The following is a 24,839-nucleotide window of genomic DNA, read 5'->3' as shown; positions in this document are numbered from 1 at the left end:
CACCTGACTGTTTTTATTTATTTAAGAGTAAAGTTTTTGGAGCAGTTCTTGTGTGTAGTAATAAAACTAAAACAAATGTTTAACAGCATGCTGTAAAGGTCCCCTGTTTGTCCCCTACAACCGTCTGTATTTCTTATCAAAACATGCCTTTTACATCTATATTTGTGTGTGAAAAATGTGTAAATCTTGAACACGTGTACATTAGAAATTTAATGTCACTGCCAGGTGTGAATAATTGATTGCTTAAGTGTGAAAGAAGCAGCGATATGAAACTGCACAGCTTGCATGTTGAGGCCTTTCCGACCCTGTTCCCCATTCTACGTTTTCAGTAGGTCAGGTAGATTTTATAAAATGAAATCAGCAGAAACGTTACAGTCTACTTCACCAGCTGTCCTTTCGTGCAAGTGTGCACGTGATTTACGGCTGCACAAAAGAGATGCGAAATGTCTCTGTGGTAGATTTCTTCAGTATCTCTGATTTGTGTCACTTTCAGCTTGAGGAAAAACACACTCCCTGCAGTCTTCTTGAATACATTCTTTGTTAAAGTTGGCGGAGATACTGTTATCTCGCTGCCAGATGGTGGAAGATGAGCTTATAGCCTTGACAGTCTACTTCTAGATAGCATGACTGGACCTCTTTGTAGACCATTTCCTCCTCTTTGCACTTTGCTCTACTGTATTTCACAGTGTCTGAAGACATCAACATGATGGATTACTGGTTCAGATTTATTGATTCTTTTGTGCCATCTAGTGGCCAACACCTGAAGAGCTGGTTCTCTCCCTGCTTTTTTTATTTTTAGGGGCTGCAGGTAAAACACAGCGAACAGGTCAGCCGTCCCTCACAGGGCTGATTCAGATTGACAGACAATCATTCACACTCATGCTTGCGTACCTGTCGGCAGCTTTAGTATTCTCTCTTGACCTGTGTGGCTTTGGACAGTCAGGGGGAGGAAACACCCGGAGGAAATCCATGTGAAAGCATGAAAACACGCAATGTCCTCTTAGAAAAGGCCACAGCAGGGAATCAAGCCTGTGTTGTTATTGTTAATTGACAGGCACCATGTTTCCAGAGGGTTTAAAATGAGATGTCTTTTATTGCATACTGAGGTGGTTGGATCTTTTTATTTTCATGGAAAAGTCATGTTATTAGGCTTTGAACAGTTATTGCTGCAGCTTTTTAAAGGATAATGCTGCCATAATTATATTTTTTTCACTGCCAACCAAATCCCCAAAACAACAATACATAATAATGTATAATGTATATATTGTAATAATGTCTCTCAATACACCCTGCCTGTGTCACCCAGCCCCGAGCCACAGTTTTCTAGAATTACTTCCGTTTAAAATGAGAGTAACACCAAGTATTCATAGTCCGACTCTCAAAATCAGGTCCATAACTAACATTTTATCAACTTGCACCTTAATGGGAACTTATGAGGCTGAGGGTGGAATTGCTGATGTTAATTTAGACTGCCTTGTGTAATGGTAACTGGATCCCTTATCTCTATGAAAAGTCTCATTATTTGGCATTATTAGCTCCAGGACGCAACCAAAATAATAAATAAATATAAAAATAAACAAGTCATTAAATGTAACAAAAATAATTAATTCATTGATAAAATATGTTATGAAATTGATATTTCTGCTTTAATTTGCTTCTTTATTTATTTACCTTTGTATTAATGACACTATCTATTAATCCTGTTAATTCCCCTATCTATGTTAATATAAATAAATAAATAAAAGGTCAAATTAAATAGAAGAGTAGATAGATAGGGGAATTAATACATATCAATTATTAATGCCTGAATTTATTTTTAATATTATTTTGGCACATTTAATGCCATATTTATTTACTGAGTCATTTATTTATTCTTTTTTTTATTTTGGCAGGTTCCGTCCTTCATATATCGTTGCCACTTGTCTCTGGTGGCTCCTCTTCACAGACTGTTGTTGTGCAGCCAATCATTGTTGCAACCAACATAACTTTTGTTTCAATTATAATGTTTCTAAAAATACTAAAGAGGTCCAAACTCCAGCGTAAACTTGCAGTATAAAGAAACAACTTTATTATACAATGTGGCAATAAAGTTGTTCTCTATACAAGTTCATGTTGATGTTTTGACCTCTTCAGACTTCTCGAAGCACACGTTGTTCCTACAATGTTTCCAACAAGCCTATAAGAGTCTTCAGCCAGTCTAGTGTCTCGGTGAAGCTGCACTTTGACAAAGTGGTGCTTCAAGCTAATTGCTAACATGCTGATGACATACAGGTATAATGTTAACCATGTTCCTCCCATCTTAGCTAAGCATGTTAGCATGCTAATATTTGCTAATATCACTGAACACAAAGCACAGCTGAGGTTCAGTTGTTACAATTCATCCTGAGGGGGACACAAATGTGTGTGCAGCATTTCATGGCAATCCATCCAATAGTTGTTATAATATAGATATTTCAATCTGGTAAATGCTGCACCTAGGGCTAAAAATATAAATATAAATTGTATAAAATGAGGCACAACACATCTACAGTGTTTCCATCTGATTTAACAGTGCAATTATACAATGTAAAGCAAAGCAAAGTGCTGTCTTAGCTTTGAACATTTCACTTTGTGCACAGTGAGCATCCAGTAAGCAGCTTCAATAAGGTGTTGAAACAAGCAGAAACATTTTCTGTTTGCGATACTGACATAGAGAGAGGGAAATGTGTCTTTTAATGTGAAAATCAAGGGGAAAATCATAGGCGTTTAAGAGTCTAATTAATATTCCTAGAACATTTTATGCTCCACATTAACACAGGACTTCAAAAAGACGACATTAGAGCAAATACGGTGACGGAAGTGCTTTCTGAATCCATGTGAAATCTAATCTACAGTACAGTTTAATGTCTTTGACCTATTCTGTCATGCTGTGTCATATTCTTTGCATGTCACGCCTAAATTTGGAGTTCCTTTACCAAATAAGATTTTGGCAACACATGTTGTATTTTGTACAGTGTTGGCCTAGTTTGCTTATAAAGTTTCGATTGATAAGTGCATTTCTGACACTCTCCCCTCACCTCGTTGCCACTTCTTTTGAAAAAGCATGAATAAAAGGTAACAATAATGATTTTTTTTGAAGGTTGTGAACAATTGCAAAGGTTGACATTTGGAACATTAAAATCCACCTACACCAAATCTGAGCAAACGCAGTGACCTCAGTGACCTCTTCAATAAATCATGTCTGCTGGTGAGCACAGCAGCCAGGCCTGGCACTTTTAATTCATCCTGCGTGCAAAACCTTTGACGCCTACTCACATTAAAACCACCAGTGGCATGAAAGTACAATAATAAAAATAGTAAATTAGAGAATTCAAAATGCCAAACAAGTAAAAGCATAAATAAATTCTGTCATCACTGCATATCTTTTAAATTAATTCTCATTCTCTGACACCAAAAACCTTGTGCTGGAAATATTAATGTTTATAGGTGTCAGGAGTTTGAAGGATCCTCACTGTGAAATCAGAGCTATTAGTTTGCCGTGGACATTGACTGCTTCCTTCCTGTATTTTCCATTAAAAATGTAGGAGTCACACTGACACGCTTGTGCAGCAGGAAGACTCGCAGCAGAGCGCTGTGACAGCCGGCGCCGGTAAATAATCTCAGAGGCAGTTTGTGTGTGAGTGAGGCTGGATGTCTGCCACGTGTCTGGTGATATGAGAGCCCTCTGTGCGACGGACCTTCTGTCATTTATCACTCTTTACCGTCATTACAGAGGAGATTAGATTTGGACAGGCATAAGGAATATGTGGATGACCTTGTCTTGTTATGAGATAATGCAATTCTGCTTGTGCTGCACAATAACGCTCGTTCTGAACGGCTCTCCGTGGGTTTCAATCGGCAACATTATTTTCAGTCAGAAGTAAACATCAATCCTCGCAGGCTGCTGTGTAATGTAACTCAGCAAGATCATCAGCTGTGACTCGGCACCGTCTTCGTCCTGTTTCTCTTCAGAGGCTTTGATTCTGATTTCATTCTTAATTGCCAATTTGCTTCACGCCAGCATTGCATCTGTTTTATGCTCCCCACATGATTCTGCATTATGACAACTGTTTTAGTAGCTCAGCACGGCAGACAGCCTCAAACAATTTTCTGCGGATATTTATTTTCACACATCTGAGACCGAACCATCCTGAAACTGAACCCAGGTCTCTGTGAGGACAAAATGTTTTCCTCTGCAAGTGGATCTGTATTTACAGACAACAAAACAAGCATGAAAGGATGTTTGAAATATGAGAAATCACAGCTGAGCCTCACCGATATATTGCTGTATACCTCAGACAAAACTCTTTCTTCTTTTTTTAATAACAGTATCCCAGAGAGGGTGCTCTGACTCGCCCTCTCGTCATTCAGAAGAAGGTGCTGACAAGCTGAGAGAGATAATGAGAAGAAAAATCGGATACATATGGACAAAAAGATGTTTATGTTGATATAATCCCACATGATATGATACAATGATGCAACACAGGACAGCAACACCTATAAAGGAGTCCCTAATGGTCATTTGTTGTTTGGTGAAAACACAGCGGAGATTCATATGAGCTGCTGTGCACTTTGAAGGATATATATATTTTCTTTTTATCTTTAGCGTCATGTCTCGCTCTCTGCTAAGGTTATGTTTTCTTTGTTTCCAGTTTTCAATTATTATTTCCTGTTTTATTTTTTGTGTACTCACCTTTGTCTCTCCTTTCCTGTCCTTGTGTGTTTCCCACTTGTGTGACAGTCTGCCTCGCCCTGATTGTTTCCACCTGGCCCTCATTAGCCCTGCTGTCTTTGTCTTATCTGTTTCAGCATGTATTTCACAGTGTTTATTTGACCTTCAGTATCTTTTGACCCCACTTTTTGCTACATGTTTTGGAAAAATGTGCCTGTTTTTATACTGCTTACCTTTGTATCAAATCCTGCCTCCAAGTAAAGACATTTTATTCAAACCTCTGTGTATCAAGTCTTGCTACTGAGTCCTTTATCTGCTGGTATCAGTGTGTTGCTGATAGATTGATAATGGAGAGATACATGAAAGAGGGTATATTGACCAAATTGTGTCTTTATCACCAATAATCTTTCTGTAGTTCTTTAGGGCTGCCAGTAACTCCATTGGGTGATTAATTGTTTGTTCTATAAAATGTCAGAAAATGGTGAAAAATGTCTATCCTAGTTTCCCACAGTCCCAGGAAACGTCTTTGAATGTCTCGTTTTGTCTGACCAACAGTTCAAAAACCCAAAGACTAAAGTTTACAATCACAGAAAACAAAGGAACCCAGACAATGCACATTTATTGCACCAAGTAGCTTGAGTAGTCTCTGAGCAGGCTACCAGTGATGCACAGGTTGATGGAGTAACGGATAACAGTCAGTTTTGGTGAAACATTACACTTTGAAAACAAGCATGATAAAAACTAGGGAGTAGAATTTTCCAAACAGACACATATTAATGCTAACGAACCTTATGTTATTCACAACTGAGAAGCTGAAGGAGTTTGGCACGTTTGCCTAAAAAATTACTCAAAAGTGTTTATGTGAACGACTAATCAATGAATTGACCTATTCATTGCAGCTCTACTTGGTATTGATACTGAAATTCAGTTATGATGTTGGCACAGATATTAGATATTGAATAAGAAAACCTAATTTTTAAGAAAAGTGCTGTTGCTGTTTTCCTTGTCTTCTAAGATATTAACCTCTTAACATCCAGTTTTCTTCCTCAGAAGCTTTACTGTTGAAAAATCCCTTCGTTGAATCTGTGTGATGATTGCAGTGAAATATCTTCATGTTTTCACAGCTGCATCAGTGGAAATATTCCAGATGTATTGTTCAACATTTTATACCCAATTCCCCAAATTTCAGCCTGACTGATTTGGTATATCTTTAGAAACTTTGGGAGTTTACACTGACTGACCATCTGGCAGGTCAGTGAGGTTTTAAAGTGAATACCTTTGGGTTTGAATTGTTGCTCAGAGACAAAACCAGTCATTTAAATACATTAATTTGGGCTTTTGGTAAATTCGTGGTGGGTATTTTTCACTATTTTCTGAAATTTTATGGACCAAACCTAATTGGTAATTAAAATAATTGTTAGTTTGAGACCTGCTGTTTCCTGTATGTACACTGTTTTCATGCACGTAATTTTGTCTAAATAGTGTTGTGTTTTGTTACGGTTGTTCCTGAATGTCTGCACTGTTAGATACTGTTAGATGTATTTTGTTTTGGAGGGGACGTTTGACATCTGGTGTGAGCACGGTGGCCAACCTACAAGCTAAAACTCAATTTAAAACCTGTATCAGTGCTGGCACTTGTGCTGACTCGAGCAACTCTGATATCTCCCAGAAAGAGGTGCAATTCTGACATCAGACCAGCAGAGGACTACCTTGAGCCTCGACTGCAATCAGCCGCTGCTTAGTTAAATCTAAAAATTATCCTTTTTCCCTCCTCTGTCATTCCCTCTTTTCAATTCGTCTCTCAAAGCATTGTTGGATGAGGTCAAATAACCACATATGAAACCAGCACATACATATTATATAAGTACAAAACATGAGGACAGAATGTCCCTTTGCAGGTACACAACCTCAGCACATGACCTCTGTTTTAACTCGGTTTTAATGCAAAACACGCCTGATATTTTCCTCACAGAAACGTGGAGGAGAGGCGAGACTTGAGGCCTGTGACGTAATGCTGCAACAGATAAATGGGCTCTCGAGCACAAGTGGCAATTACACGAGAGATCTATTTGTGCCGAGCAATCAGAGGCTGAAGATGTGGAAACTGAGAAGTCTTTCTTTTTTCTTCATTTCTGCCAGAATCATTCGAAGGTGTTTAAATGGAGCTCATCTCATCAAATCTCAGTGTTTCACAATCCCACAAAACAAGTTACATTTTAATTACTTTCCCATACTGTAAAATGCATTTTCTCCCAAGACAACACACAGATAACTCTCTATCAACAGCAAACACAGCTGTCTGAAACTGCATACATTATCATTATATAAATTACAAAGACACGTATCATACTGTAGCAGCATGTTGACAGATCATCCTCACTTGACAGAAATGAGGAAGGGCTGATGATGAATTAAATCATTTAAAGTTGTGAATATGCATGCATACATACATACATAAATTATGATTTATTGTGCTTGATATGGATACTTCTGCATACTGCATCATAAAGAGACAAGCATTTAAAAAAGGCTTGACATTACTAGACTTATGTATGGAAGCCCATGTCTGCCAGAAAAAGGAAAAAGAAACGTTAGTCAAGAGAAGTCAGGTGGTAATGGTCATAGTAAATTGAAATGAAGTAAATCAGAATTATGATATAAGAAGTAAAACATTTGGCTTACTAAGTCAAAGTAATAAGAAATCAGATTTGGATTTACAATATTATGACACAATAAATAAAAAGAGACAGTGAAAATGATAAAAGATAAAAGTCAAATTTTTGACAATTTTGACATACTAAGTCAGAATAATGAGATAAAAAGTGAACATTGTGAGATAAGTATGGGATAATGTACAGCGAGCCGGTCATGTTGTGAAATAAATCCCAACTGAAAGGGTTTATTTCACAATAATACCCCCTAGTTGTACATTATCCCGCTTATTAATCAGCTACTTACTTCAGAAATCAATAATTTGACATAAAAATGGTCCTCCAAAGTCCGACTTCAGAACTGCATCCATAGCAACGGTCTGTTATACATAGCAACAGTCTGCTATAAAGAAATAACAGACTGTAGAACGCCGTGATTGACCAATCAAAAGTAATACAACAAAGCTGTGTAAAAATAAGTCAGAAATATAAGATAAGAAATCAAAATTTGAAGAACTAAGTCAAAACTATGAGACAAAAAATTAAAGTTACAAGATTAAAAAATTAACATTATAAGATACATGTCAAAATGATGAGATAGTGAGTCATAATTTAGAGATAAAAAAGTAAATATTATGAGATAATAAGTTAAAATGTTGCCATACTAAGTCAAAATTATGTTTTTTTTATTTAATAATCTTGACTTTCCAGTAATTTTTTTTGGTAGAAACTGGCTTCCATACACAACAAATATTGAGCACAGTAAACTACAAAATTGTGCATATTTGGACATTTCCAGAGTTGTGAGGAAGCAGATCCGAATACTGTAGAAGAAAACACTTAAAAACAAAAGCAGCACTTCTGAAACTACTTTCCTTCTCTGGTGGAAACTGTCTTCAGAACACAAATCTACATTTGGAAAAAAGAAAGAAGTCCATAGAGTTGAGAGGAACTGTAATATTTATCACGCAGCATGCTGTACTGTAAGCAGCCTCATACAGACTCATTATATTGGTTTATCAGATGCAGCAGGAGTCAGGGCTCTTCCAGGGCTCTTCCAGCTCTCTGCACAGCTCAGTACAAGCAACTCTGAGACAATGTGACACTGCCATTTAAGAGCATGACAAGTGAGGAGCAGTGTTGCCCTGTATGTGCTCCCTCTGCTGGCAAGGGTCCCGAAATATATATATATATATATATAAAAAAACTGAGCCTTTAAGCCAAATGTTGCAGCGATAGTAGCTGCTTACCTTCGCACTCTGGTGCATTGGATGTAAATGACTTGCTGCTGTTGGCCCTGCGCTGCTGTGACACTCGGCCTATAAATAAACTCCCCGGCCCTCCTGGCTATCTGAAGGTCCTTTGCACTTGCTCACACATATGCACACACACCCCACAGGGAAAACAAAAGCCCTGCTCCTGTGACTAATGAAATCTGCTGACAAGGTGTGTTAGCAGGTCAACAGCTAAGACCCTCGGCCGTGTAAAGAGAGATAACAGGAGCTCAATTAGTGACAGCAGCTTCTATCACTGCTACGAGCACCTTTTTTGGAGACATTTGGGAGTTTTTTTGTTTAGTAATGTGAGGCTGGTGCTGTGAGAGCGAAGCAATATGGAGTTTGTCTCATAATGAGATGGAGCCAGACGGCGATCAGAGACACATAAGGTCAGAGCCGGGGGGTGAGAGGCCGACAGCTGAATCTCACATTCTTCACCGCAGTCAGACAGACTGCCACATCCCACCATCTGTACCTCACCATACTGTCAACACACACACATTAACACACTAACCTACACCTACAGCAGAAAAGAACTGAAAAAAAGACCAAGTGTCACCTTAAGTCCCACACATGACTAAAGATCCACAATGCTTTACAAAAACTTTAAGGAATTTGACATTTTGGCAAATGGAAGTCACTGCACCCGGCCAAAAAATAGACCTGGCACGTATTCCCAACACAACCAATGTTGTTTTCACATTTCGGTTTTTGTACAAATTTGATATAATGCGTAAATTTGTGAACTTTTAAAGGTGCTGGTAGACAGATTTTGTACCATTGGATCGAGCCACGCTAGCTATTTCCTTCTGTTTCCAGTCTTTAAGCTAAGCTAAGCTAACTGTCCCCTGACACCAGCTTCATATTTCATGTTCTCATACATTATTTGTAACTATACCTATGAAAAGTAAATGCACTGTAATTCATATATATCCCACAAAATTGTATGTAATCCTCGTAATTGTGAACCAGGAAGTATAAAGAGTGACAAAGGCAGCATAGAAAGGAAATCGTGGGTGAATGTGTAAAAAAAAAACACCAGACTTTTGGCCAGGACACCAGTGTTCGTACCCCATGTGAAACCAGAAGTCAACGTCGATTTACTTGTCACATAACTTCCGTACATAAGTTACGGCACTTCCGTAGTTATTTTAACCCAAACCACGATCTTTTCCTAAACCTAACTGAGTGGTTTTGTTGCCTAAACCTAACCAAGTTGTTTCCTGTGAAGACAAAAGTCTATTTTGAAAAGACTGGAGTGGAAATTGACGTTGGACATTCGTAGGAAAACGCACGAAAAATGAGGATTAACTTTTCATAAGATATCGTACGAACCGTTGTATGAGAATATGTCGCATATTTAATTGGCAGATATTCAATCTTCTCATCTAACTCTCGGTAAGAAAGTGATTAGAGAGACTGTCCTCCCAAAAAGAGAGACCCGAAACAACATGTTTGGAGGATTTGTTAGAATACACGCATTTCCCAAAATGTCAAACTATTTCTTTAACATATTTTTTACTGAATGAATATGAAAACTGTCCCCTTCTAGACACAACAGTAGACTCTGATTGACTGACAACATCTGCTCCTTTAATTCAAAAGTCTTTTGATTGTGAAGATTTTATTGATTATTTAATGACACCTATAGTTCACTTGTGATGCATAGACTAAAGGTGGACAACGAACTGATTCTGAAGTTTAAAGTTTACACACTCTCATGCTACAAAGTCTACTTTTAAAAGAGGAAAGAAAAAGTTGAAACATCCCATCCATCCATCTTCAACCGCTTATCCGGGATCGGGTCGCGGGGGCAACAGCTCCAGCAGGGGACCCCAAACTTCCCTTTCCCGGGCCACATTAACCAGCTCTGACTGGGGGATCCCGAGGCGTTCCCAGGCCAGAGTAGAGATATAATCTCTCCACCTAGTCCTGGGTCTTCCCCGTGGTCTCCTCCCAGCTGGTCGTGCCTGGAACACCTCCCAAGGGAGGCGCCCAGGAGGCATCCGTGCTAGATGCCCGAACCACCTCAACTGGCTCCTTTCGACGCAAAGGAGCAAGGACTCTACTCCGAGTTCCTCACGGATGACTGAGCTTCTTACCCTATCTCTAAGGGAGACGCCAGCCACCCTCCTGAGGAAACCCATTTCGGCCGCTTGCACCTGCGACCTCGTTTTTTCGGTCATGACCCAACACTCATGACCATAGGTGAGAGTAGGAACGAAGATTGAACGGTAGATCGAGAGCTTTGCCTTCCGGCTCAGCTCTCTTTTCGTCACAACGGTGCGGTAAAGTGAATGCAATACCGCCCCTGCTGCTCCGATTCTCCGACCAATCTCACGTTCCATCGTCCCCTCACTCGCGAACAAGACCCCGAGATACTTAAACTCCTTCACTTGGGGTAAGGACTCATTCCCTACCCGGAGTAGGCAATCCACCGGTTTCCTGCTGAGAACCATGGCCTCAGATTTAGAGGTGCTGATTCTCATCCCGACTGTGTCACACTCGGCTGCGAACCGATCCAGTGAGTGCTGGAGGTCGCAGACCGATGATGCCAACAGGACCACATCATCTGCAAAAAGCAGCGATGAGATCCTCAGCACACCGATCTGCAAACCCTCCTCCACCCGACTACGCCTCGATATCCTGTCCATGAATATCACGAACAGGATTGGTGACAAAGCGCAGCCCTGGCGGAGGCCAACCCCCACCAGTTGAAACAACAAAGAGTTAATGTGCTCGTAAAGAAATAGAGAACTGGAGCTCTCTGAAAAACAATTGTGTTGAAATGCCTTTATGAAAAGGCAAAGAAACATACAATGATGGATGCGACCAAAGCACGGCTCTCAAGCAGCGCCACATAAAGTGGCTCCTAAGAGTATCTACTGATGACTTCTCTGAGGTATATATCAAAGTTGAAAAAGAGGCCATTCCCATCTGACACCTCCGAGACTCCACCGTTGAGATGCCTCTATTTTATGCCTGTTTAGCCTTTGTGGCCCTTAATAAGCTACACACTTCCACCCCAAGCTGAGATTGAAGCCATTGTGGGGCCCCTCTTTGTGTAGCGCCTCGCAACAGACATCTGGACTCCTCTTCTGTTGCCCAATTTCCAGTCCCATTCAAGAGGGACAAAGGAGAGCAGGCGTCTGACCGTCCAAAAGTCACTCTCCATCATGTTGGGCTCTCGCAGCCTTGACAAGGAGACAATGAGTTGGAGGGAGAAGAAGCAACGGCACCGAGGGAACCGGTCTGGTCTGTTGCTGGAGGAGGGGGAATGAGCGAAACAGAGATCGTACCCCCAAGGGAGCTGTGTTTGTCCACGGGAGGAGGACGGAGGCTGGGCACCAGAGGCCAGATTGTGGAGGGAGGAGTGGGTGAGAAAGAACAGCTGTTTAGTAAATCAAAGAGTGGATGCTAAACAGCAGGACCGCAACGATCTGGAGTGGCGAAGGACGCATGGCGACTGTTAGCATGCTCTCCATCATCACCATCACCATGACGATGGCGACGATGATGATGACACTGAGAAGGCAACGACGGTCATGTTGAGGTGTCAATGCTGCTTTGCAGTGTGATTATTTATAAACAATGCTTTCAGCTCTTTAGAGTGTCAAGTCAAGTTTATTTTAAACCACACATAATCACATATTTGCCTCAGAGGGTCTTACTGAGAAGTAATAAATAAATCTCACAGGTAAGCAGGTGGAATAATCATCCCTTTTGTCCTGTAATTTATTGCTTATTTATATGTCCATACAACACAAAAAGCACGCTCGAGACTGAGTGGAAAGGAGAATACAGATCACACTCACTCTGGGAGTGTTAGGAAAAGGCAACACTTGGGGATAATATATGAGCGGTGTTTACTAGGCTATGAAATACACAAGACATGTGTTGTGCTGTAAAAATGCCAAAATATACACAACATGATGAACAATATCTTGTTGAGGCAGCGACTAAGAAGGCAACCACAAGGAAATAGTACAAAGTGAGCTCCAATTCTGGTGGCTGGACATTGTTACGACACGGAAAGCCTCACACATGAGCTGAGAATGCAGACGTTGGACTTTAAATGGGCTGCTTACGAAGGAAAAGGACACTAAAAAAATAAAGATCGTACAAAGAACGAGACATAAAGAGGAAATGTTTTAAGTTCCGTCATGCTGTTTATCTCACTGACACTGTTGTTGGTCTTCCTTTTGAATCAACATTATGAAAAGGAGAACAAACTTAAGAGTGTAGCTTTACAAATTAATACAATAAATTCATCCATCACCTTGTATAGCTGCCATTAGTGTAAGTGCTTTAGATAGAAAAGCCCTACATGAGTGCAGTCCATTTACTGTGATGTAACAGTCAGTCTCTCTATAAGGACTACATAGTAACCCTTTCTGACTTTGTTGACGTCGTTTGCCATCAGGAGTTTTGCTAAACCAAAAGATTTTAGACTATCAAAGCCTAAAATTTAAATCACTTAAACTTTAACCTGGAATCTTTATAAAAAAAACTAACTTAAACCCCAAAACACAGTGGTTTCTCAACCTTCTTGGCTTGTGGGCATGAATTAAACAATATGAACTTGTGACCCGTCGTCACAGTTTATAGCTTTAAGGCTAAATCAATATTTAAACAATTATAGTTAAGTTAAAGTTAAAAGTTGGCAGAAAGTCAGGACAAAATAAGTTTGAGGTAACATTTGTTTTCTCCCTCAAATGATCTTGTGACCCCTCGGCTGTATCCTAGCAACCCTGACCACCCTAAACCCAAGGCTCATTTTAACACATAACTTAAATAAAAGACCAAACCCTATATTTAAGGACTCTTTTAAAGATTCTCAATACAATATTCAGAGCATTAATATACCAAACAATTCACTATGGAAAGTTAAAGTGGAGTAATACACCTGAGCGAAGATAAAGTCGCTCTCCCTCGGTGTATGTTGTAATCTGAGTTTCTCTGTGCTTTGTTGACATAGCCGCTCCAGGTCACATGTCGATGTGTCCTTGAGCAAGGCACTCAACCCCAAATTGCTCCCGATGGCTATGAATGAGTATTTAGATTAGATCCTGATGGGCAAAGTTGGCACCTTAGCAGCCTCTGCGATCAGTGTGTGAATGTGTGTGTGAACAGGTGAATGCTGACATGTAGTGTAAAGCGCTTTGAGCGATTGGAAGACTAGAAAAGCGCTATATACATGTAAGTCCATTTACTATTACCATTCCACTGTTGCTGCTTTTAGCAGCGTTAGCTAGATATGCTCTGAATTCAGAATCCAGCACCTTTAAGAACATTTTACTTTATGTTTTGTTAAAATTTTAGACTCAAATCCAATTTCCCAACACTAAACCCTTAAAATATATTTGATTCACCTAAAACTTAACCCCTAAAATCCAAGGCTCATTTTAATAATGACCCTATTAACCCAGAAATAACTCTCCTTTTTATGAGTCTGCTCTCATTACACTTCTTTTTAAGGACTTTTTTGGTTCCTCATTTAGCTCGAGATTTGATACACACACACACACCCACACACCCACACAGAGAGGGTCTCTGTCTCTTTAAAACGCACTGACTGCTGGAGGTTGGCGTGGATTTGTTGCGGATAGCAGAGTGAGTGTGGGGCGGGCAGAGCTCAGCTCAGCTCGGCATGTGAAGAGCTTCAGTCTCAACCTGCAACCTGCCCGGATCACAGCAGACATACAGAGAGAGACAGAGACAGAGGATTTATTTGATTTATGACCGGGCTAAATATAGTTAAACCTCTCTTTTTCTTTTTGTTTTCAGCAGCAGCTGCAGCGGGGCATCTCGTAAAGAAGTCGGTGTATATATGTGTGTGTGTGTGTGTGTGTGACCATGCGAGGATGAAGAAGTGCTGCTGCTGAGTTTTGTTATTAGGTTTCTCTCCTGGGCGGATCCTGCTGCTGCTGCTGTCATCATGGCTCTCTGGGAGTGATGTGTGAAAGTTTTTCTTTTATTTGGGATGATTTTACCCGCTTGAAATATTCCAGTTGAGTTTTTTTTGTATGTAAAATAGCTGGGCTTAATTGATAATTTGAGTGGACTGTAAAAGAGGCTGCAGACTCTGGAGAGTGTGGAGATGAACTTTGGAAATATACTTCTTGTGACTGTCTCATTCATCACCATTGCATCAGGTAAGATATTATTATTATGTCTTTTAAAGGTGCCCTTTCTCTCTCTCTCTGTGTGTGTGTCTCTCTCTCAAACACACACACACACACACACACACACCCACACACACTCATATCCCTCAATAAAGTTACTATCTACCTACCTACCTATCTATCTATGTATCTACACACACACACTAACACACACACACACACACACACACACACACACACACACACACACACACACTCATATCCCTCAATAAAGTTTCTATCTATCTATCTATCTATCTATCTATCTATCTATCTATCCACACACACACACACACACACACACACTCCCTCGGGATCAATAAAGTTACTATCTATCCATCTATCCATCTATCTATCTATCTATCTATCTACACACACACAATGTCACACACACACACACACACGCACACACACTCCATAGTCCATATGGCGTGAGTGCCTTCATCGTGACTTATCATGTTTTGTGTCCCTCCAGATGGATGTAAATGTTGTGTTTAGCTGGATTTCAAACACGTTCCCCCAGACAGCTGTGTGGAACATCCTCCCAACAAAGAATGAAATGTAATTCTGGAAATGTCACACATGCATTAATTTGTGATATTTAAATACCACCAGGTTGAAAGCCAAGAAGATGCACATTTCCCCCATGGTGTCCCTCCTGAGCATGGAGGTGGTCTCACAGGGAGTCCATTAGGCAGCAGGAGAGGTCAAAGGAGGCTCCACAGTAGCCAAAGTGAAACCATTTAACTGTCACTTTTAGTTCAGCTGTGAGCACATAAACTCGCAGGGACAGTGTCATACAGTCTGACAAGCCTCCACCTCCTCCCCAAAACTGTTTTTTTTTTTTTTGAGGATGCACACATATTATTATAAAATGCTTTTAAAAGCTCATTTTGATTACCTTTTGAGAAAGGGATTATATTTTTTGAACCATTGCTCTAATAACAGATTACATTTCTGAGCCTTAATCCAAACCTCAAATAAAAGCAGGGCTCAGAAAAACAATTCATGAGAGTGCAGATGGTTTTTTTTGTCATTCAGAGTAATTGATGCAACTTTTGACAGTTGATCTGGTATTAAAGGTCTGAATGGCAGGAATCTTCATTGTTATATTACATTAGAGCCCGAGTGATGCTGTGCTATTGAGGCCAACACTTATATCGACATTTGCGAGTTTTAAAAATCTGAAAACAATATATCATCTGATATTAATTTATTTACATAATCACATAACATATACAACACGTATATTGCCTCAATAATACACATAATGTGTTCTGGTGAGAAACACTGAATGTAAAACAGAACTTTTGTTTGTTTACAAGAAAAACTCCACATGGCACCTCTTAAAGGTGCTAAATCCGATATCCAGAGCATTAATGTAGCAGCAAACAACTATTTGCTATGTAAAGATATAGAGGAGTAATGTCTACCTGAGCAGAGAATGAAGTACTCTCCCTCTGTGTGTGTTGTAATCGGAGCTTTTCTGTGCTTTGTTGACATCGCCGGGTCTGCCGCGCATGCTTTTAGAGCATGTGATCGTGGCAATAGAAATGTTGCCAATCTTGTATTTAGAACCTTTAAATTTGTTTTTGTTTTTTTAAACCTGCAATAACTGATTTTTTTTTTTTTTTAAGCAGATACATTAGCAACAATAGCATTCATTTGAGTCGTGTTTCTGGCCACCTTTGTTTCTAAGTCGTGTTTCTAAGTCCAATATTCACTCTCTTTTAGCTTATTTTGGTCTCCACCAACTCCTGAGGAAAATATCTGTCTCTTTAGCTGCTAAATGCTTAATTAGTTATCTAAATGCTCCACTGTAGCTCGCCAGCTTGTCGCTAACTTTGTCTGTGTGTTGTTTGATGCTAAACAGGTAGAGTACAGTGAGATTTTAGAGCTTTTTCAATGAAAACATCTGCCGAAAGTGATGCTGATAAAAGTACAGTGTTCCAAAAGAGTAGTAACGGAATGTAAAACCAAAACAATGAGATGCTAAAATGCTTCATAGAGCTGAAGGAAACTGCAGAGACAGGCGCTGATTCTTTGCGAGATTGTCACTACCAGCTTTTCACACGCATGTAGTCATGTGATCCGTTGTTAATATGAAATTATTGTTTATAGAAGCTTTAAGGAATTGTGACGGTTGAAATATAAACTTGTTAATCTTCTCTTGTGGAGAAACTGTGTGTTTCTAAATTTTGGCTGCCTCAAATATATCTTTGGCATTTCAGTACTGCAATTTATTTTCATTTATTGACTGACATATATACGTTGATACCAATGTATCTGAAATAAGCTAATAACAACTCGGGCCAATTTATCAGTCTAGCTCTATTTTACACCTTCTTGAACGATATACTATAATTTCACTATAAATCCGCTGTGACTCCTCTCGCCACTCGCTCTGCTTCATTATTACAAACCGGCGCCACCTCTAAATGCACTTCTCAACACCCACACCATCTGCCTACATCCATTAATGTGGAGTGGGTATCATTCCCACCTCTATTATGCTGCACATACCCATAGGGTGATGTGTATTTTCATAAAAAGAAAAGTACTTGAGAGAAGAGGATTCCAACAGGCTGCATGACCTCTGTGGGAGCTGTGTTGAAACAAGTACCGCACTGGTCGATTTTATTCTGTTGTTTTTATATAAAAGAAATGAGGAATGTGTTAGTGAGTTTTGTTTTGTTTGTGTCGCTGTGCGCAGCTAATAACTTCTTCTCTGTTGCTCTGAAGATGTGCGGCGGGGGTTTTCTTTGTGTTTTCTCAATCCTCTGTGTGATTTTGAGCTAAAACAACAACAGTCTCCCTTCACAAATTGCGCTCGATTCAACGCAGCAGCTCTTTCTCTCGCGCACAAACCAAACCTCAATTAAGACGGCATCAGTGTCGACCCTAATGCGTCTCATTGAAATGTCAGTTATCTTGAGCTGTATTCAGACTCAGCTTGTTGGCGTGCTCGGCGTGGAACTAATCGATGCTAAACAACCCTTTGCTGGTGATTTGTGTCCACTCTGTCCTCCTGCTCATTACTTAAGTGACAAATATGGCTGAAGGCTGACTAAAGCCTCTCACAGTCCCCTCTTGTGGATGATGAAACCACTATGTGCCTCATGCTTGAGTCATATCACCGGATGTGGATGATGCCCCACTTCTGGTACAGTCGCTGATGACATCATTTAGAGATTAGATTATGGCCGAGGAGGAGGACAGTTGCCAAACAAAGGCTCAAAGAGCCCAGACTGTTGCCAGAAGAAAATCAAACCTGACTTCTCCGCTTTGAAATTTAGGTTGCTGTGGCACGTTATCGCCCTCCCGCAGAGATTACTTGGCAACGCCACAAGAAATCCTTGAATGTTTTTGGCCTTTTTAAGTATGTAAATGAATTGAAATTGAAAAAGACACGAGGAAATCTCAGCAGACAGCCACCAGCCCCACAGACAAGCTGCCAGCCTTCTGCTCCTGTCTCACTTTAACTTGTAAAGTTAGTCTGCCTACGGACCGTTGTGTTTCTCACCAGATATCAAGCAGCGAGCTCAGACAGGTCCGGCTTCTTGTGTGCGTTTCGCTCCGAGAGTGGCTGTTGCTAAAAGGCACCGAGATCTGAAGCAAAGCAGAGACGTGCCCTCTGCGGCGTTGTTGTTTTCACACATTAGCGTGACAGCAGTACACTTCTGCCCCCCCAGGGGAGGATGCAAGGTTAATATTCAGAAATACTAACTAATGAAAGCGCTCCCTTGTTATGTAATGCCGCAGCTAGGAGCCAAGAAACGCCAAATATAGCCTGAATCAACAGGGTTTTCAAGACGTGATCTTGATCACCCCCCCGGCTCTTAGCCTGCTAACTGTGTGTGTTAGATGAGGCAGAAACGTAGGAGACGCCGTGAGCAAACAAATGACCGTGCGTCTGAGTTTGCAATTAGGGCCGATGCAATAGCTTGTCTATCAGAGCTGCGTGCGGCACTAATGGGAATCATTTGACTGCGGTTGGTTGCTTATTCTCGATTGCTTTGTGAATAAATGAAGAAATTCTCACAGATCAGAAGCAATCATGACAATTACTACATCTAATCATGCTTACACACATGATCAGATCACAATGAGTTAGGTCATATCAAGTTCATGTAGACAAACAGCATCATAAATACATACAGTACAGTATATAGGATGTAGGCTCTCACCTGGGAAAAAAACGCCAATCAGAGAACGCCAGCAGCAAATTAAAGCAGCTATAGTCAACATTTTCTATTATAGTAATGTATTAAATGACAGTGTGAAAGGGGTCACTTGTAGTGATGAACCTACGGTACGGAGAATTAACCCCCAAACATGTGTCTCCCCTCAGCTTTATGGAGCTTTATGGAGCTTTATGGAGCTTTATAGTGATTTTCAGCTCATTGTTTGACTGTCCAGATCACAATTTTACTGTTTTGGTTCACTCTCACTGCGCTCATGATGTTGTTTTTGGCTACAGCAGGCATCTGTTTTCAGCAAAAAAGCTCCAAATCTCCACTCTACACTACCTGTTCAGCATCAAACAGCAGACAGACAAAATTAGCGACTGACTGGTGAACATAAAGGAGCATTCAGCAGCTCAAGATGACTCCCAATGAATGATAATGTTTCTCCGTAACGGCTGCATGTGTAAATGAGCAACTGTTTGCTAACAGCTAATGATATGTCACTATTGTTGTGTTCACAGCTTGTTTCCTCTGCCTTCAAGTGGCCAAAACAAATAGCCCAATTATTGCAGATTTAAAGTCAATGACACTAAAGCTACATCCACATTATATATTTTCATTTTAAAACTACCATGCCTGAAAACTCATATCCCAGGACCGTTCACGCACACTGGGCATGCGGTGTAAACAGGAAAATCCCACATAAATTACACTTTTACATAACGATATCATCATTCATTTAAATTGACCATTGATGCAATTGTATAACACTACAATATCGATATGAACATCTCAAACTGCACAATTACTTAAATTACATACTAATTGAAGGTTAATTTGTCTCTGTACGTAACAAGGTCAACAGGAAGTGTAACCTGACTTCATGGCCCTTGGAAGAGAGCGTGTCGCTCTGCTTATATATTGGCAGAGACAGTTGAATGGGGCACGACGAGTAGCCTTATATGGTATTATTGGGGCGTTGATTGTGCTAATTTCCAATTCTCTAAAATCATTCATATCAACAAAGAAAAAATAAATGAATAAATAAATAAATAAATATACGGGCTTGCAATCGATTCAAATATTTAATTGTGATTAATCGCAAATTTGTCGCACACTTTTTATCTGTTCAAAATGTACCTTAAAGGGAGATTTGTCAAGTATTTAATTCTCTTATCAACATGGGAATGGACAAATACTCTTGCTTTATGCAAATATATGCATATATTTATTATTTGAAATCAATTAACTACACAAAACAATGACAGATATTGTCCAGAAACCCTCACAGGTACTGCATTTAGCAGAAAAAATATGCTCAAATCATAACATGGCAAACTCAGCACAGAGTGCAAACAGTCACTGTCAGTGACACACTGTCAGTGTGTCAGTGTGCTGACTCGACTATGACTTGCCCCAAAACTGCATGCAATTACCATAAAGTAGGCATGTCTGTAAAGGGGAGACTCGTGGGTACCTATAAAACCCATTTTCATTCAAGGGACACCTTTACTTATTTTCAGTATCTTCACTCTATCTTTAAAACGGATCCCGCTACAACCTCCGGAGGATCTATTGCGTTAATGCGTTAAAGAAATTAGTGGCGTTATTATCGCGTTAACTTTGACAGCCCTATACTGTATATACTTAACAAGAACAACTTAAATGTACACAAGGCCCTCATGTACACCAAGGCTACCAGCAGGCTGTCGAGAGGAGGCGAGGATGGGAGGGTCCATAAACATTGGAAGTGGCCTTCACTCATAACAACTGTTAAATATCCTAAAATGTTTTATTTAGTAGGTAGACAGAGAAAACATCATCTTCAATTTGAACATCTATCAAATGAGTACAGCTGTTGAATCAAACTTGACTGTATTTCTCCACGAAGAGCACCTCTGCCTCTCATCCTGACTCCTGACATATCCATTTGTACACAGGACGGCCTTGAGAGTGTACAAGAGAGTGATAACCTTGCATGACACCCCGCGCACTCTCATTTACAAAACTCCCTCCTTATTCGACGACAGTTGAAGGTTGACTGCTTTTCACTCTTATGGATTATCTTGACTCTGGTGCACCTCGCGCCGAACGTGTGCAAGGTTCATAGAAGTTGAGATGTGTTTAAAAGGGTTTCATTGATTCGTCCTCTCTGACAGAGCTTCCTTTGGCACAAAGATGATGTGTGTTTCGTAACTACGGCGCCTTTAACACCGGTTTGTTTTGTATTGCGACATTCAATGCAAGCCTTTTGAATCAATACTTGTTGAATTGGACATTTTACCTCCAGCTTGGTTCAAAAAATCTGGATTGTTCAGCTGATCTCCTGTTGTTGTTTTTTTAAACACACCTAGCTGTATTTGTTCATTGTAAAGCACTGCTTGTGTTTTATTTGCTGCTGAGAAACCACTTAAAGCAGTCAGACGTGGCTCCAGTCTCTTATTCTGAAGTCTCCAAAATAATACTTTCATAAAGTTGTATGTACAGTAAATTGAAAATATTCTCCGTCTGTAATTTGCCGCAACATATCGATTAATGCGGTGAATTTCTGGGACTCGTCACAACAGTTTAAATGAACTGATGCAGCAGCTTGTGAAACATTTTTTCCTGTGTTTATGTAATTTGTTCTGAAATTCTACAACATCAGTAGCCGATAACCTTCTACTTCTACTTGTTGTAAACATGAAAGTCATTTCACACCAGACTGCCCCAGATTAATATTTTTCACACAAATCAAGTCACACAGTAAATTCCCATATGCGCTCGGATATCTCTGAGGACCCGCTGCTGCCTCTAATTGGCCGTGTTTATGATCTGACTAAAAACATACCTTCAGAGAGATCCCCATTATCGCCCGTGACGCTTATTTTTCCGTGTCACAAACGGGGAAAAATAGAGTTTCTTTTATAGCTGAAAGGGGCTTTCAACCACTGCACCCCAATCTTCCTGTCATGAAGCAAACCCAAAAGCAAAGGTGGTGCACACTTTTCACTGACAGGAGCAGGTCGGTGCTTGTCACTTTGGCCACCTGAAGCTCTTTGCTATTCTTTTTTTTAATTTTTGACAAGACTATATTTTCTCTGTAATGCATGGCGTCACATTGATACTGTCGTAAGAACCCGTTAATCATTAATCATCCCAACGTCTGATATATCAATGAGAAAAAGTGTTTCTGATCCAATTTTAATTCTCATACTGAACTGCGTAGTTAGAGGCATTAAAATTCCTTTTCATATTTTTCGAAGACGTCTCTCGTCTCTTTCAAATGCACACTTGATACAATGAATACACAAGTATTTGTCACGGTGACATTCCTGCCATTCAAATCTACTAAAAGCAATCAGAACTTCACAGTATGTGCCGACACACCGAGTACAAGGACAGCTGGATCTCATTAAGCCGGAAAGAGAACATTACACAACAGACTACTGCCGCTATAAAACTGTAAATGCGTATAATAAAAGGAGGAAAATTACCCATTGTTAATAGTTAATGGTGTTGTTAATGACAGATTGATGGTTTTATTCGCGGTACAACTGGGCCTCATCTGTGTTGCTGTGAGTAAATATAATGCCATTTATTGGTATCAAAAAGAGCCCGGCGTTAACATAAAGTTAAGGTTTGGGGACTATAAAAAGGAACTCATCAGAGGAATCTGTGAGTACGAGAGACAAAGAACTGTTATTACAATAAAGATTACAGTTTAAATGCATTTGAAGTTGAAACTAAAGCACTCGTCTCAAGAGAGAGCCATTTGAGTGTTTTATAGGATTATACAGTGGAGATAAAACATCCTAATACAAATCTACAGATGGTTGCATGGTTAGTTAAACTTAAATTATTCAGGAAATCTCCTTGAGATCAACACACACACATAAACACAGCCACATAATTAAACCAATCACATATATTATTAAAAATATGAGCTAGTAAAACTTTAAAGTCCCTCAGAGGAATGAGTGTTCCTCTTACATTACATTAAAGCTGCACTGGTACTTTTTCATGTTAACAATAGATGTGGGATGTGAAGGGGACAGAGAGCTCCACAGAGAGTTTTAGTGTCTTACAGCTCATTGTTTTAGTTTTTATGGTCCACGACTTTACTGTTTTGCTCAGTCTCACCGCTCTGATCAGCTCGTTTTCAGCAAAAAGATTTCAATGAAAAGTACGTAGGATCTGGTGGTATCTAGCGGTGAAGTTGCAGATTACGACTACTCTTATGTGACGCAAAAAATGCTAATGGCCCTGTCTAGAGCCAGTTGTTGTGTGCTTAGAGTGTGTGTGTATGTGGGACGTGAGTGGTGAAGCAAGAGAGAGAGAGTGGGGACGACGGGAGCGAGTAACGTTATCGACTCTGGCCTGAGACGGAAAAGTTAATAGTGTTTGGTTTTTCCATTCTGGGCTACTGTAGAAACGTGGTGCAACATGGCAGACTCAATGGAGAGGGGACTTACTCCCAATGTAGATATAAACGGCTCATTCTAAGGTAACGAAAACACAATGATTCTTATTATCAGGTGATTATACACTAAAGAAAACATACTTCTCAATATTATATTCCATTTTTGCCAATAGATCCCCATATTTGTTACAAACTGGTCCTTTCAAGTGGCCATCATTAAGTTTTCAGTCCTGGTTGATTTGGCGAAACCCTATTTACTTGTTTTAACAGTAAATGCAGGATTCAGAATACTAGGGGGCAGCAAAACAAACTATTGCCATTTTAATAAAGAAGAATATTTGGCCTTTTTCCATCCTTCTGTGAGCAACCGTGATCTGATTTTTATGCTGCACAGTATGAGCATAAGTCTGCAAATAGCGAAAGTGAAAGTACAATAGTTGGTTACCTCGCTGAGAAGTTGGAGGTGTTGCAGCCTGTCGCCTGCAGCTCTTCATCTCACAGCTCAGAGTGGCTGCTACTGCTTGTTCCATTACTCCCTGCAATATTTCAAACTGATCTGCTGCCAAAAAAATGCCAAAAATGACCATTGTTATAATTATTAAAATACTATTTTTTTCACATTAACAATAACATCATCATTTTGTTACAGGCCTGAGCTTGCTAGAATAGTAAACAGATGAACAAAACTGCAAGTAAAAATAATTTAAAAAAAAATAATAAAATAAAATAAGGGAAAATATAAATAAAATCAAATAAATAATATGAGTGGTGGTGGGAGGGGTTGTAATGATGCCTTTAGAGTCATAAACACACATTAATCTTATAAAGATACATTTTACACACATATACACTAATACACTTTGTTAACATGCAAATCATTCATGAAATTCATTTTAAAGGGCCTCTGGAGCTTCCCAGTCCAATGTGCCACTTCCTCTTTGAATGAAGTCACTTAGATCATCGGGTAAGTGATTTAACAGTGGCTGCTATACATTTATGAAGCTGCTCTCATTTCCTTTTATTTGAGCACTAAGTCTTTCCACGGAAAGTACTCTGATGATTTCTTTATACCATTGCGTAACTAATGTTTTTTTGTTTGTTTGATCCAATTAAATGGTATGCAGAAGTTTATTTAGCAACTTAGATCTTCGAGAGTGTAGGACTCTTGCTTTTGATGGCAGTCCCAATAAAAACTGCCCAGCATCTTTACAGATATTACATTTCAGAATTGTACTCCGCTCCTTTGCTATACATGACCTGTAGATGCATTTTTGATGAACAATAGCGGTTAGCGGACACCCAGTTCATAATACTGCAAATATATAAATATTGTAATACTTTCATTAGTGGGCCATAGGCTCCATCACGCTTGTGTTACCTCATTCAAATGAAAATCTTTGAGATTATTACTTTAAGTAACTCACTGTACTCTACATGCTCAGCAGCAAACAGCAGACAGACACAGTTA

General features: G+C 39.8%; 2 protein-coding genes across 6 annotated transcripts in view; one reads left to right on the top strand and one right to left on the bottom strand.

Moving 5' to 3' along the window:
• esamb (endothelial cell adhesion molecule b) overlaps positions 1–4,830 on the bottom strand; it is a 58,413-nt gene extending 53,583 nt beyond the window's left edge. Inside the window, exon 1 of the mRNA XM_074642342.1 lies at positions 4,712–4,830. The gene's annotated coding sequence lies outside the window, so the exon portion shown is untranslated. The remainder of the gene's footprint in view (positions 1–4,711) is intronic.
• Positions 4,831–14,227: 9,397 nt separating this feature from the next.
• LOC141771744 (roundabout homolog 2) overlaps positions 14,228–24,839 on the top strand; it is a 70,661-nt gene continuing 60,049 nt past the window's right edge. For 3 of the 5 annotated variants that reach the window (XM_074642335.1, XM_074642337.1, XM_074642333.1), the window contains exon 1: positions 14,228–14,773. In XM_074642335.1, the coding sequence (XP_074498436.1) occupies positions 14,719–14,773 (55 nt within the window). In that variant the 5' untranslated portion in view covers positions 14,228–14,718. The remainder of the gene's footprint in view (positions 14,774–24,839) is intronic. The other 2 variants (XM_074642338.1, XM_074642334.1) reach the window with 1 other exon arrangement.

The sequence above is a fragment of the Sebastes fasciatus genome, chromosome 7 (assembly GCF_043250625.1).
Source record: "Sebastes fasciatus isolate fSebFas1 chromosome 7, fSebFas1.pri, whole genome shotgun sequence".
Taxonomy (NCBI): Eukaryota; Metazoa; Chordata; class Actinopteri; order Perciformes; family Sebastidae; genus Sebastes; species Sebastes fasciatus.
This window is presented reverse-complemented; position numbering and strand designations above follow the sequence as displayed.